This window comes from Cantharellus anzutake (genome assembly GCF_015039405.1).
Source record: "Cantharellus anzutake strain C23 chromosome Unknown EI90scaffold_117, whole genome shotgun sequence".
Taxonomy (NCBI): Eukaryota; Fungi; Basidiomycota; class Agaricomycetes; order Cantharellales; family Hydnaceae; genus Cantharellus; species Cantharellus anzutake.
Window position 1 is genome coordinate 218200 of NW_024067067.1, and position 15413 is coordinate 233612.

The following is a 15413-nucleotide window of genomic DNA, read 5'->3' on the forward strand; positions in this document are numbered from 1 at the left end:
TAGGGAGACGAAAGCACAAGGAAATCAAAGGGGGTCCGAATCAGAACAAAGGCATCTGAATGGGAACAAAGGGATGACAGAAGCGGAGCGGCACCAAAAGGTCATAGGTTAGAACCTGTGGTACATCCGAAAGGAGATAGGGAGGGCGAAGCCCAGAAGGGCAGGAAGATGAGGTGAAGTGGGGATGATGACTAACTGGCTAGAATGGAGAGAAGCAGCGGTCCAAATAAGGGTGAGGGGAAAGCACGAAAGATACATTACAAGTGGCGAAAGTACTGAGTATGATCCATGGAGCTCGGAGGTTGTGGAGCTTATGGAGCTTATGGAGGCAGGGTTGAAAGTCCGAGGAATGTTGGCAATGGTGTTTATGTAGTATGAGGTCACCAATGCAATGGACTTAAGCTGAGGTGGAGTCAAAGTCCGAGGTTGGGTGTTATGGAAATGGGAAATTTCCCAATTTAGACTCTTATAGGCCCTGCACACACCCAAATCACATGATATGTAAATAATTAGAGTTTATCCAATTATTAACCACCAAAATCGCCACTTGTGAATTATTTGTTAAACCACATGTTACACCAACTGTGAGACCATTGTAACCTCTAATGAACCCTCTCCCTTCCTCTCCCTTCTCTCCTGCACTCAGAATGGATGAAAATGGGCGCCTCCGGCCCCATTTTTGTAACATTGGGACTATGATGGAATCTCAGAGCGAAGGTACGAGCAGTGTCCTGTCAGGGGACGACTCCCGGGTCCCCATGACCCTCCCCTATGGCCCACAGCCTCAGGTCTGGCCAGCCCTATCCAGGGCACAATCTATGTGGGTAAGAAGATGAATAGATAAAGGCAAGTAAGATACAACTTGCCTACTGTGGGTAAGAAGATGAGAAGGAAGCTAACTTCTCATCTTCCCACAGTGGCCACCGTATCAGGAAAACTTCGACTTCCGGAGCCCTACTTCCTTTCCGTCACCTTCTCCTTGCCAACTCCCAAGAGGTTATCCCACCTCCGGCTCGGACACCACCTTCGGTCCGACTCTGGAACATTCCGGGTCCGACCCCAACCTCGACACCTTCCAGACGAGTACGCAAAACCTATGCTCCCGACTCCGGACCTCCGCTCCGGAATCCCGTTCGTGTCTCCGTCTCCGGAACCTCCGGTCTTAGCTCCGACCTTGGACTTTGACCCCACCTCCGCTTATACCCATTGTATTGGTTAGCTCATTCCATTTAATTACCTTTGCCAATATTCCAGAGTTTAACTTCCGAGTTCGGACTTTCCGGACTTACCTCGGACCTTGCAACTATTGTTCAATTCCGCTATTCTCCCTCATTCCTATTTGGGCTGCTGCTTCCTTTCTATTCAGTCAGCTAGCCATTCCCCACTCCCAACCTCCTTCCTTCCTCCTTGGGCCTTGGCCCTTCATTCCTCCTTTGAGAAGCGCCGTTGAGTCAAACCCTTGACCCTCAGTGTTGTTCCTCTTTCCATCTCCCTTTGTCTCCTTTCATCCTACCCTCACTCCTTTTGATTCCGGACCCCTCCTTATATACAATGTACATAGTAACTTGTAACCTCAGTCCGAAATCGACCTGAATTCCCCCCAAGAGACTTTCCCTCTGCTAGATCCGAAATTAGGGACCCCTAGGACAACCAGCAATGGCACAGCGCTCTGCCTGAGTCGCTGAGGCCGAGGTCCTTCCATGCTAAGTCTCCGATTCCACTCCGGAGTCATCCAAATCCACCCGGTTTTAACAGGTAGCAGTGATGGGGAAGGGTGACGGGCTTGTTCAGGCGGCATCAGGCGGGCAGCGGAGTTGACGGGGACGAAGCGGAGGAGGAAGAAGGTGTGGGGAGTGATCACCTGACCGTGGGAATTGCCGGGTTGTGACAATATGACAGAGCCCTTATCAGATGATTTTATCATATTGTTGCAAGAGGGGTTGGTGTTAGAGACTGGAGCGAGATGAAGGAGTTGTCTCCATGGCAGAGGGCTTCGGCCTCAGCGACTCAGACCAGGAGTGCTGTGCCAAGTTACACGTCTGTGCCCTAATTTACTTACTGGCAATGAGAACTAGAAGGGGGATCAACTCTAGTCGATTTTATCACTAGGGTGTAACCTATGTACAAGTTAAGTATATATAGTTACAGCGAGGGCAGGCCTGTCAGAGACCAGACTTGAGACGAAGGAATGTCTCCGTAATGGAGGGCTTTGGCCTCAGCGACTTCTGCCAAGAGCGCTGTGCCTAGTGACACGTCCGTGCCCTAACTTACTGACTGGCACTTAGAACCTAGGGGGGGTAACTCTAGTTGATTTATCTGCTGGGGTGTAACCTATGTACAAGTAGTGTATATATATGGTTACAGCGGAGACGGTTCCACAATTGGCGGAGCCGAACGGAGCGGAGCTAACGGGGTTAAGACATTAGCCGACTGAATATTACCGACGAGTGTATCGCGGGGTTAGCGGAAAGGCAGGCGTTAACCCAGAAACGGAAAGGAGGGATAGGCCCGAAGGTGGGCTCTGCAGGGCAGGCGAGTGTATTGCCCAGCGGAGGCGGGAGTGCGCTAGCGGACGTCGGAGCTGTCCGGAAGTCTTCGGGCTCCGTACTTAGGGAGGCGTAGGTAATAAACTGAAATGAGGGGGTGGTGACCGTCGAGGGGTACCGAGAGGTTTGCGGAATACGGGGGCTCCGAGGTTGGTGAGGGGGGAGCGGAGTTAGAACGGAGGGGTCGGAGAGCACGGAAGTCGATGGCTGGGGATGGATATGACAAGGCCCATGAATGGCAGGGCCGAGCAGAGTGGAGCTAACAGAGTTAAACATTAGCTGATTGAATATTACTGATGAGTTGGATTATGGAGTTAGCGGAGTGGCAGGCGATAACCCAGAAATGGAAAGGAGGGATAGGCCCAAAGGTAGACTTGCAGGGCAAGCAAGTGAATTGCCCAGCAGGGGCGGGAGTGCGCTAGCAGACGTTGGAGCTGTCCAGAAGCCTTTGGGGCTCCGTACTTAGGGAGGCATAGGTAATATATTGAAGAGAGGGGGTGGTGACCATCAATGGAGTCGGAGGTGATTGCGGAATATGGGAGCTCCGAGGTTAGTGAAGGAGCGGAGGTAGTCTGGAAGGATCAGAGGTAGTGGAAGATGATGGCCATGGATAGATATGACACTTGGGATGTTGGATACAAAGTGTGAAGGTTTGTTTTTGTTTGTTATGGTAATATTAATAATGTTGATGGTCACATGTCAACAATCGGTTCTGATGATGGAGTGGGGAGGAGAGAAGTGAGGTTTGGGGGACCTTACCTCTCCCAGTCAATGTCCCAATGTAGAGGCACTGGACTTGCCAGCCACCAAGGGTTGTCCACTATTCCGGTTTTACAACCCCACTGATGACAGCGCCCCCACCCCACCTAGAGTAATCATAGCCACGACCCATCCCCCAACAACTCAACTCAATCTACCTTGAGCCCAGCGAATACCTGCATGGAAGAGTATGTAGTACTGGAAGGAACCCAGGACATAGTACTCGACTCCAGAACTGACACTGGCTGAAGGGGGCCTAGTTGACCACCCAGTGGTTATCCACCCCTCCATAGGGCAGTGCAGCACACCCCAGGACCAACAAGCACATAATGCCTATACCCTCCCAGGCGACTTGGCTACAGAGTCCTGGGGGTCTTCAGCGCACACTGTCATCTCCATCTACGGCCATCATCCTCCACTACCTCCGATCCTTCCAGACTACCTCTGCTCCTTCTTCACTAACCTCAGAGCCCCCATATTCCGCAATCACCTCCGACTCCCTCGATGGTCACCACCCCCTCTTTTCAATATATTACCTATGCCTTCCTAAGTATGGAACCCTGAAGGTCTCTGGACAGCTCTGATGTCTGCTAGTGCACTCCTGCCCCTGCTGGGCAATACACTTGCTTGCCCTGCAAGTCTACCTTCAGGCCTATCCCTCCTTTCCATTTCTGGGTTATAGCCCACCACTCCACTAACCCCGTAACCCAACTTGTCGGTAATATTCAATCAGCTAACGTTTAACTCCGTTAGCTCCACTCCACTTGGTCCCACCATTCATGGGCCTGCCCTTGCTGTAACTATATATACTTAACTTTTATAGGAATGGAGTCTCTCACGACTGTGTCGACTGAACGTCAACCACAGTGGGTCCTCCTTCTCCACATCCTCCCATCTCTTCCTTACATTCTCCCTGCTTTCCCCTTTCTTGCACACTCACTCCACACTAAGCTTTCCCTTATTGGGTTTTGGTGCTGGCCGGATTATTTATTCTATTTCGCAAGATTTCTCACAATCATTTCTTATTCAATAGTTAGCGTCATGTTCATGTATGGCTACAGCCAAGAAAGACAGAACTTAACGAATAAACATCCTCACCCTCTGTGCAACAACTGTAAACCTCCTTGTGCCAACACTGTAACGTCTGTGTAAGATTGTATATGTCTCGGTCACCATCTATATGGGTCATCCCTACTGAGGTTGACGACTCTGGCCATGGATCGTCAAGTTCGCATGTGACTCAACTCAGGTATGCATGAACGCCTTCTGTTAGAACCAGGCAGATTCGGACAACTCTGGAGTGGAATCGGAGACTTAGCATGGAAGGACCTCGGCCTCAGCGACTCAGGCGGAGCGCTGTGCCATTGCTGGTTGTCCTAGGGGTCCCTAATTTCGGATCTAGCAGAGGGAAAGTCTCTTGGGGGGAATTCATGTCGATTTTGGACTGAGGTTACAAGTTACTATGTACATTGTATATAAGGAGAGGTCCGGAATCAAAAGGAGCGAGGGTAGGACAAAAGGACAAAGGGAGATGGAAAGAGGAACAACACCGAGGGTCAAGGGTTTGACTCAATGGTGTTTCTCAAAGGAGGAATGAAGGGCCAAGGCCCAAGGAGGAAGGAAGGAGGTTGGGAGTGGGGAATGGCTAGCTGACTGAATAGAAAGGAAGCAGCAGCCCAAATAGGAATGAGGGAGAATAGCGGAATTGAATAGGACAATGCAATAGTTGCAAGGTCCAACATAAGTCCGGAAAGTCCGAACTCGGAAGTTAAACTCCGGAATATTGGCAAACATAATTAAATGGAATGAGCTAACCAACAGAGGTGGAGTCAAAGTCCGAGGTCGGAGCTAAGACTGGAGGTTCCAGAGACAGAGACGCGAACGGGATTCCGGAGTGGAGGTCCGGAGTCGGGAGCATAGGTTTTGCATACTCGTCTGGAAGGTGTCGAGGTTGGGGTCGGACCCGGAATGTTCCGGAGTCGGACCGAAGGTGGTGTCCGAGCCGGAGGTGGGATAACCTCTTGGGAGTCGGCAAGGAGAAGGTAATGGAAGGGAAGTAGGGCTCCGGAAGTCGGAGTTCGGAGTTCCGGGAGCCTGGAGCGGAGGTCGGGATTGTATGGATATGACACCTTCTGTTAAGACTCACGTCGCTCGCCCAGGTACTGTGTTACAAAAATGGGGCCAGAGGTGCCCATTTTCGTCCATCCTTAGTGCAGGAAGAGGGAAAGGTTGGGAAATGGGGTTCATATGGTTATACAGATGTTAGCACAGCGGGTTTTTGGTTGTTTATTGATTGGTTTAACTAATTAATGGCATGTGCCATACAAATCACCTGACAGTGGCTGTGTGAAAGGCCCAGAAGAGGCTAGAATGGGAAATTCCCATTTCTATAACATACTGGGCTCACATCTGCCTCACCTTACAGTGAGCATCTGGTTAACTCTATGGATGGAGTGGTATTTGATACAAGCCCGTTCCCCTCATCGCCAGTATGCTCTCATGAGCGCCAAGTAGCTGTTGATCCCACCACATGTTGTTCAACCTACGATTGACTAACCCCTCCATCACCAGTACGCTCATACGAGTGCCAAGTACCTGTTGACACAAATACAGACCATTCGTTAAACAAAAGTCTCATACCCCATTGCTGGTATGCCCATCTGGGCACCAAGTATCCATCAACCCAGCCTCAAGTAGCTCCCTCAAGGAGCTGGAATCTCACTCGTTGCCGGTATGCCCATCTGGGTGCCAAGTACCTGTCAACCAAATCTCAGGAAGCTCCCTCAAGGAGCTGTTATATCATTCGCTACCGGTACACTCCCTTGAGTGCCAAGTACCTGCTAGCCCTTTGTCCTCAACTGGTCCAGTTCTGGATATCCCCTTTGCCTGTGACCCTATACACCTGCGCACGGTACGCTCACGTAATGAGCGCCAAGTATCCATTGTAGCAGACTCCCATTCACCACGAGGTCCCAGCTTTCTGTCAAAAGCTCCAAGGCTATCAGACAATACTCATTACACGACTAGGCCATCCTACATACACGAGGTTGACGATTCCAAGTCGTCTATAAGGATGGAAAGAAATGGATTACCCATAACCCATTTCTTTAACATAACTTGTACATAGGTTACACCCTAGTGATAAAATCGACTAGAGTTGATCCCCCTTTTAGTTCTTGCTGCCAGTAAGTAAATTAGGGCACGGATGTGTAACTAGGCACAGCGCTCCTGGTCTGAGTCACTGAGGCCGAAGCCCTCCGTCATGGAGACAACTCCTTCATCTCGCTTCTGGTCTCTAACACACACCTATGCTTCAACCTATCAGACAGAGCCCAAGCAGCCTGGCAAATCACGATGAACTACTCCGTTTTCCCTGCATGCAGAAGGCCAAGGCAGACCCTACTATCTTCATGAAGTGGGCCTTCCCTGGTTTAGCAACCACTCTTGTGGTCATCCCAGCCACAAAATTAAATGACCAGCAAGCAGACGAGCCACTTCCCAGGGGCATAATGATAGCAGGCCTAATGTACCACAACGTGGCCACTGTCAGGGCATGCCGCCACTGCCGCCACCTCCTTTCCTTTCCTTTCATCCTCTTTTTCTATCTTTATACAGATGACCTCTCTCTTTCTTTCCTACACTTGTAGCATGGACGCACCTGACGCTGAGCACCCCGTAGGGGCACCGCCATGCCGGACGCACCGCACACTCCTACTTGTACTTCCCCTCCAACACTCGGGATCGACCGCGGAGCCACCTGCGGTAACCCGGCTTCGTCCGAAGGTGACATGGCACTTCCACGTGACCCGTTCACACATGTATATAAACTAAGCCGAAGCAGGACCGAAGAAGTAGCCTTCTTCTCATTTCCCGCTTCAGGCAAGTACCCTAGTTTAGTCTAGCTTCCCACCCTAATAACAATACATTTCCCGCTTCAGCCTAAGAAGCCACACAGGGATGTAAGCCTGAGTGAGGGCTACCCACTATACAGTCTTACTGCCCCGCCACCGTCCAGGCTGCTAGCGCCGAGCACTACGCCGCTACCTCTGTCTCCCTCGAGCCATCCCTGACAGCCACCCACCTCTCCAATTGGTTCTGGATCTCCAAGGCCTTCAGCTTCGCTGCCTACCCTGTGACAGACTTCACTGCCAATTGGCCAGCCGTCTCAGACAAAACCTGGTGCAGACCAGCACCCCGGTGGACCAACACCTAGCCAGCAAAGTCCTGAACATGCTGCTATGCTGTGAGACCATTATGTCACGACCTGGCAATTCCCACGGTCAGGTGACCACTCCCCACACCTTTTCCCTCCTCTGCTTCAACCCCATCAACTCCACTGCCCACCCGATGCCGCCTGGACAAGCCCATCTTCCATCCCCATCACTGCTACCTTGTCCACAGCCCATCACAGGCCTATGAGTCACTCCTTATTATGCTTGTTTTCTTGATGGCCATGCACGGCTGTCCTTCTCCCACGCTCTTGTTTGTTTTTGTTCCTTCTTAAGCCCGCCCGCAATCTCTGTGAGATCTGGCGACTTATTCCTATTCATTTCATTACACTTAAATACCGGTTGTACACTACCTTGTACTTTAGTTCGAAAATCAGCTAAGGTTACCCCCTTGTGCCCTCTGTCTGACCCAGTCGCACCCCCTGTCCTTTGAAATATCGGGGCCACGTCAAGTACGAGGCACAATGCTCACAAACGAGTCATTGAAGCCGAAACCTGTCAGGGACTGCATGTCAGTTCACGACGATAAAGGTGTTCCCGAGAATCCTAGTCGTTGTTAACACTGAAGTGCCACCTTCAGTGGAGATAGGGCTTATATACATGGATACTGCTATCCACTAGAGCACGGCTACAAACAAGATAAGAAACAGCCGATAGAATGATGACATGAAAAGATAACTATTCATTCAGATAATCGTAAGCGAGGTGTGGGAAAGGGGTGACATGTGGACGGAAGATGGAAGCAGGATGCTAAGCGAGAGCTAAGCAAGATTACCTGTGTTCTTTGGATCTCTCCGGATCGTCTGACAGCAACTCCCTTCCGGCATAGGGGGTCAGGGTAGCCGGTTAGGCCGTGCCCTGACAAAACCCCGCTTCGCTGCGATTGTCATCCCCACCCTTAATGGGTTGTTATGCCAGAGTAGCGGACCTTAACGGTCACCGATGGCGAGTCACGGTAACATTTTCCCATGCCCTGACACATTAACTCAGCAGAGGATGGCCTAATCACCATGATTAGACATGGCAACACCTCTACACACTGGGTCTTCATGGCCAATTCCCCCCACCCCACTGATGTGTTCCAACACAGACAGTGGGGTAGCCGCAGCTGGAAGTATGGAATGGTATCACCCTTCCATTGCCACATGTTACGGGAATGGGTTCTGGGGAACCCAACCTGAGCTGTTCTGCTCATGGATGGAGGTGGCTGCATAGCCATTGAGGGGAGAGCAAGAGGAGATCTGAGGCCAGGTGTGCTAACAGTAACTTGGTGCTCCGAGGAGTGTACTGGCAGCAGGTGTGGTGGTCTGCTAATGGTGACTTGGCACTCCAAGGAGCGTACTGGCAGCGGGTATAGTGGGGGCTCCTTGAGGGAGCCACCTAACAGTCGGCTAGCAGTGACTTGGCGCTCATGTGAGCATACCGGTAGTGTGGGTAGTTGGCACTCCTTAAGGGAGTAACCCAGTAGTCGACTATCGGTTGCTTGGCGCTCAAGGGAGCATACTGGTAGCGGGATTTGTTGGGACAGGCAGGTTGGTTGACCAGTGTGCAGTAGTGAGTGACCATGGTAATTTGGGCCCACGGGTACGTGGCCAGGCATCCTGGAGCTGCCTGAGTCACTTCTCCCTCCCAAGAAGGGAGGAAGGGTTGTAGGACCCAGTAGGGTACTACAGGAAGGGTAGGAACAGGAGCCCAACCACCCAGTGGGGGGGTGGGAGGAGGAAGGGTGAGGTCCGGTGTCTGAGCACTCACTGGGCCGTTGAGGTTTTCTCACAAATTGTATAAATATCGATGTAGACATCGATATGGGCCAAGTCAGATGTTACAGGGAAGGTTCACAGTGGTAGCACAATGGTGGCAGTTACAATTGTGGTACAAGGTTTTGGGGGTTATGTATTTGATAAAGAAAGACCTCTTTCAGCATTTGCCTTTACATGTCATATGACTAGTTTATATCTAATATAAAAGTTGCAATGGTCAAGGGAAGTCCCTTGAAATTCAACAATTTCCCCAGCCAGCACCAAAACCCAGTGGGAAAGCTTGGCATGGGGTTTTGGTAGAGAAATAAAGGAAAACAATAAGGAGACATACCTGGTTCCACCTGCTTGCAACCATGGACGATAAGATTCTAGTCCATCCCTATAACACCACAGGTGAACTGCAAGTGCTGCAAGGGTAGAGACCTACCAGTGCCTGCTGAGCAAAGTCCCATTCTGGACCAAAGCATTCCCCCACAAAAGAATCAATGACCCCCAAATTGCAAACACAAACCCCACCAACAATGCAGAACTTACTGCCACCCACAACCCGGACCCTCAACAAGTGGGGATGGCAGATGTGGCCGAGGCAATCTGTATCAGAAGAATCAGCCTGACCCAATTTGTGTAGTTAGACTCCAGGAAATGTTCTCGTTTCTGACCTTGGATGTATTTACATTCGTAATCAATTCAACATTCACTCCCAGGCTCCAAGTCGGTCACATCCCTCAGCCCCAAGAAATCACCCTATGGTGCAAAGTCTATGTTCTTACAAGCTCCAAGGGCCCCTACAGCATTCAACCACTACACTACAAGATGCCCCCACAGTACCAGCACCTTCCACCCCATATCAGGCAGAAAGTCAACAACACTGGTGAACTTAGCGCCTTCTCCAGTGAAGCTGTGGAGACTCTTGGTTGCACATCTTCAACAAGCTCGTAAGTTGGTTCATACCAGTCCATTCACTCAAATAATGTAATTTCCTTACAGATCATACACCCCCAATGCATGGACATTGGACTCATTCGAAATTGGCCATCACCTTGGGAAGGGCGGGTTTGGACATGTCTACATAATGTCATATCCATCCCCAGCCATCAACTTCCGACCCCTCCGATCCCTCTGTTCCACCTCCACTCCTTCTTCACTAACCTCGGAGCTCCCGTATCCTGCAATCCCCTTGGTACCCCTCGATGGTCACCACCCCCTCCTTTCAATTTATTACCTATGCCTCCCTAAGTACGGAGCCCCGAAGGCTTCCGGACAGCTCCGATGTCCACTAGCACACTCCTGCCTCTGCTGACCAATACACTCACTTGCCCTGCAGAGCCCACCTTCAGGTCTATCCCTCCTTTCCGTTTCTGGGTTATCACCTGCCTTTCCGTTAACCCTGTAACCCAACTCGTCGGTAATATTCAATCAGCTAATGTCTAACCCTGTTAGCTCCGCTCCACTCGGCTCCACCATTTGTGGACCCGCCCTCGTTGTAACCATATATATACTCAACTTGTACATAGGTTACACCTCAGTAATAAAATTGACTAGAGTTTATCCCCCTTCAGTTCTGGTTGCCAGTTTAGTAAGTTAGGGCATGGACGTGTTACTTGGCACAGCGCTCCTGGCACAAGTCGCTGAGGCCAAAGCCCTCCACCATGGAGACACTCCTTCATCTCAACCCGGTCTCTGACACATGGCTCGAACCAAGGAGGCTCCCAATGTCAAAAACCCCAAACGAGGGTTAAAGTGTGTGAGTCTGAATGCAGGCAGGGCTCAACTAGAGGGGATCCGAGAGCTCTGGTAGTGAACTGAAGCTTCTCCAGGAAGCCCAGGTCTGCTGGGTGGTACAAGAGGCTCTAAGAAGGATGCAGCCTCAGTGTTAGATCAGGCAGATTTGGATGACTCCGGAATGGAATCAGAGACTTAGCGTGGAAGGACCTTGGCCTCAGTGACTCAGGCGGAGTGCTGTGCCATTGCTGGTTGTCCTAGGGGTCCCTAATTTCGGATCTAGCAGAGGGGAAGTCTCTTGGGGGGAAATCAAGTTGATTTTGGACTGAGATTACAAGTTACTATGTACATTGTATATAAGGAGGGGTCCAAAATCAAAAGGAGCAAGGGTACTCCGAAAGGAGACAAAGGGAGCTGGAAGGAGGAACAACACCAAGGGTCAAGGGTTTGACTCAATGGTGTTTCCCAAAGGAGGAGTGAAGGGCCAAGGCCCAAGGAGGATGGAAGGAGGATGGGAGTGGGGAATGGCCAGCTGACTGAATAGAAAGGAAGCAGCAGCCCAAATAAGAATGAGGGAGTATAGTGGAATTGAATGGAGCAATGCAATAGTTGCAAGGTCCGAAGTAAGTCCGGAAAGTCCGAACTCGGAAGTTAAACTCCGGAATATTGGCAAAGGTAATTAAATGGAATGAGCTAACATTGGAGCTAAGACCAGAGGTTCCGGAGATGGAGACGCGAATGGGATTCCAGAGCGGAGGTCCGGAGTCAGGAGTGTAGGTGTTGTGTGCTCGTCTGGAAGGTGTCGAGGTTGGGGTCGGACCCGGAATGTTCCGGAGTCGGACCGAAGGTGGTGTCAGAGCCGGAGGTGGGATAACCTCTTGGAAGTCGGCAAGGAGAAGGTGACGGAAAGGAAGTAGGGCTCTGGAGTTCGTTTTGGAGTTCTGGGAGCCTGGAGCAGAGGTAGGGATTGTATGGATATGACACTCAGGAGCACTGTGCCTCCATTATGTCTCAGTTAGTCCTTTTATTTCATATGTCTGAGGTATCTTGTAGGAAGGGGTCAGGATTCACTCATAGAGGGACTTGGGGTAACTTTTAGTTGAGATTAGAACTGAGGTACAAGAATCTAATCTACAGGTATATATAGAGGAAGAGAAGGACTTTAGTCAAAGTCTGAGTGATACTGACAAACACCAAAAGGTGCCAAATGATACCGAAAGGTCCCAAACGATATCCTTAACAGGGAACCGGGGTGTTGGGTTGAGGAGGGGAGAGTAGAAGGCCGGAGGATGAATGGGAACGAGAAATGGGGCTGACTGAATGGAAAGAAGACAACAGTCATACTATAAATGGAAGGTGACTAATTTGTGATGATGTGAGTGGGATCACCAGAGGATGCGGTTAGCTCCAAAGCCGGAGTTACATATCTGAAGGATGTTGGGTGACTCCACTAAATGAAATGGGAGGAGGAATGGTTTAGAGGTATGTCACACAATGCCAGAGATCCGTTGGGAGGTCAGAGCAATCCAGAGTCTCTGAATGTTCTGACTCGGGGCTGAGCTTCCGGGATGGGAGTGGCCAAGGTCGAGTGTGCTGAGATCCAGGCTGGAGCTGAGACAGTTGGGGAGGATGGTGATGTTGGAAAGTGGGGGGGTATGGTGTAGGGGATGGTGAGGTTGTTAGGAAGATGTAGTGAGGTGGGAGAGTGCAGGGTTGGGATTCCAGGATATGACACCCAAGTTTATTCTCACCCTGAAATGCCTGTACAAGGCTGAACTGAAAAACAAACATGCCAAGGAGCAATTGTGTCATGAGATTGAAATTCAGAAGGAACTGCGACATCCAAACGTCTTACCCCTCTATGGATTTTTCCATGATGAAAACCGGGTTTTGTTGATGTCGGAACTCGCACCAAAGGGGGGTATCTTCAAGTGCCTTACAGAACTTGGACATTTCTCAGAAGAGCAGGGAAGTCAAGTACGTCTGTTTAACTGCCACTGATATTCTCCAACTGATTGGCTATTGTAAGTACATTTCTCAGGTGGTGGATGCATTGCAATATCTACATAGCAAGCATGTCATCCACCATGGTATCAAGCCTGAAAATCTTCTCCTTGGTCTTGATGGAGAGGTGAAGATAGGCGATTTTGGATGTAGTGTCCAAGCAAACAGTAATTGGTGTGTGTTCCATCAATGCATGACTGCTTTGATTAGTATTGACACGACCCACCAGCCGGATGACATTCTGTGGCACTCTCGATTACATTGCCCCTGAAATGGTTGCAGGGGAACCCTGCATGGAGAAAGTGGATCACTGGGCACTGGGTGTCCTTGTTTATGAGTTTCTTGTTGGCAATGTACCCTTCAAAGCAAACAGTCCCATAGGTTAGTGTTCCCCATGCGATGAGTTATCCTGTCTTTGACTGATGCTATGTGACAGCAACATACCAACAGATCCTGTTGATGGACTTGGAACTTCCCAGTCACATTTCCCCAGAAGCTTGTGACTTCATTGAACTTGTGCATCCAACCCACCATTGCTTGGCACTCATACTGATTTGTTACTAGCTGCTGTGCAGAGAGCCTGAGAGGAGGCCTCTTCTTAGCGATGCAGCAAGTCACCCTTGGATAATGGGCGATCGTTTTTCACCAGAACTTAAATGTGATCTCCTTCACCTTGGACCCCTGTAACACCTTCACTTGCTTTAATTTTTGTAAATAAGATCATAAATTTATATATCATTTTGGAACATAGATAAATCTACATGATAGGTTGGCATGATTGAACTGATTGGGGCACAGGGAGGGAATCCCAGGGATTTGATCAAATCAACTCAATCGACCTTGGAGGTGTCCTGATGCCAGTCCCACAGATAGGGAACATGTCAAAAAATACCCTCTCGAACAAGAGAGAAGCTATAATATTTGACCCCCCAAGACCCAAGGCTGCCCACATTGTCATATCCATACATACCCGATCCCGATCCAACTCCCGGACCCCCATCTTCACCACCTCCAGAGTCCTACCCTATCGCCATCCGTTCCAATATTCACCTTCGGACCTGACACCACTCCTCCTCTTACCCCTCACATCACCTCCACCCTTCCATCCTTCTCCCACCCTACTTCCGTCACTCTCCTACCCTATCTCTGTTCGCTCTGATACTCACCTCGGACTGAACATCACTCCTCTCACCACTCTCCTCCTCTTACTCCTCCTCTTACTCCTCACGACACCTCCACCCTTCCGTCACTCTCCCACCTTATCTCCATCCACTCCGATACTCACCTTCAGACCTGACACATTTCCTCTCCCCCACTCCTCACCCCGCTCCTCTCTTCTCCCTCCTCCCTCTGACCCTCTTCCACCAAACCTCCGCCAAGTTATGACCTTCCGCTGCTGTCCTGTACCCTGTACTTGGACACCACTCATACCTTCACTCCAAGATTCTGTCATAGTCCCAACCTTGGACTTTGACTCCACCTCAGCTTAAGTCCATTGCATTGGTGACCTCATACTACGTAAACACCATTGCCAACATTCCTTGGACTTTCAACCCCACCTCTGTAACCTCTGTAAGCTCCACAACCCCCAAGCTCCACAGATCATACTCGGCACTTTTGCCACTTGTAATGTATCTTTTGTGCTTTTCCCTCATCCTTATTTGGACTGCTGCTTCTCTCCATTCTAGCCAGTTAGTCATCATCCCCACTTCACCTCATCCTCCTGCCCCTCTGGGCTTTGCCCTCCCTATCACCTTTCAGTGCTGCTCCACTTCCGTCATCCCTTTGTTCCTGTTCAGACACCTTTGTTCTGTTTCAGACACCCTTTGATTTCCTTGTGCTTTCGTCTCCCTACTATATACAGGTGCTTGTACATACTTGTTTTGGACCTTCAGTCTAAAATCGACCTGAAATGCCCCCTAGAGACTTCCTGCTCACCACCTCTGAAATTAAGGACCAAATGGACAAACAGCAATGGCACAGCACTCCGCATGAGTCGCTGAGGCCAAGGTCCCTCCTTGCTAAGTCTCCAGTTCCCCTCCAGAATTGTCCACCCTTGCCTATTTCTAACACACATAATAGACAACTACAGAATCAAAAGGGGATATTTTTCCACCCAGTCTCCTGCTGAACAATGCAGTATTGGTGAAGATGTGAAGTGTTCGACAGCATGTCGAATGGCATGTGCCCTTGATGGCACTTAGAGCTCCTTGCTAGGCCCTTAGGGTACCCATTATGCACTGCTAGGCCTACCCAACAGGGCATTTTCGATGGGGGCCCCCATCATATGCACCATGACACAAGCCATCCATTGGGGCCCCTATTGGAAATGCCCTGTTAGGTGGGCTTAGCAGCACAGAATGAGTACCCAATATTAAAAGTGAATGTTGAAA

General features: G+C 50.2%; 1 protein-coding gene across 1 annotated transcript; it reads left to right on the forward strand.

Moving 5' to 3' along the window:
• Nucleotides 1-12744: 12744 nt before the first annotated feature.
• EI90DRAFT_3147409 (kinase-like domain-containing protein) lies at nt 12745-13707 on the forward strand (the record flags this gene model as incomplete). The annotated part of the gene is made up of 5 exons (XM_039065527.1): nt 12745-12993; nt 13046-13194; nt 13250-13401; nt 13457-13536; nt 13585-13707. The coding sequence occupies 5 exons, from the start codon at nt 12745-12747 to the stop codon at nt 13705-13707; spliced, it is 753 nt and encodes a 250-aa protein (XP_038909197.1).
• Between the last annotated feature and the right edge of the window lie 1706 nt (nt 13708-15413).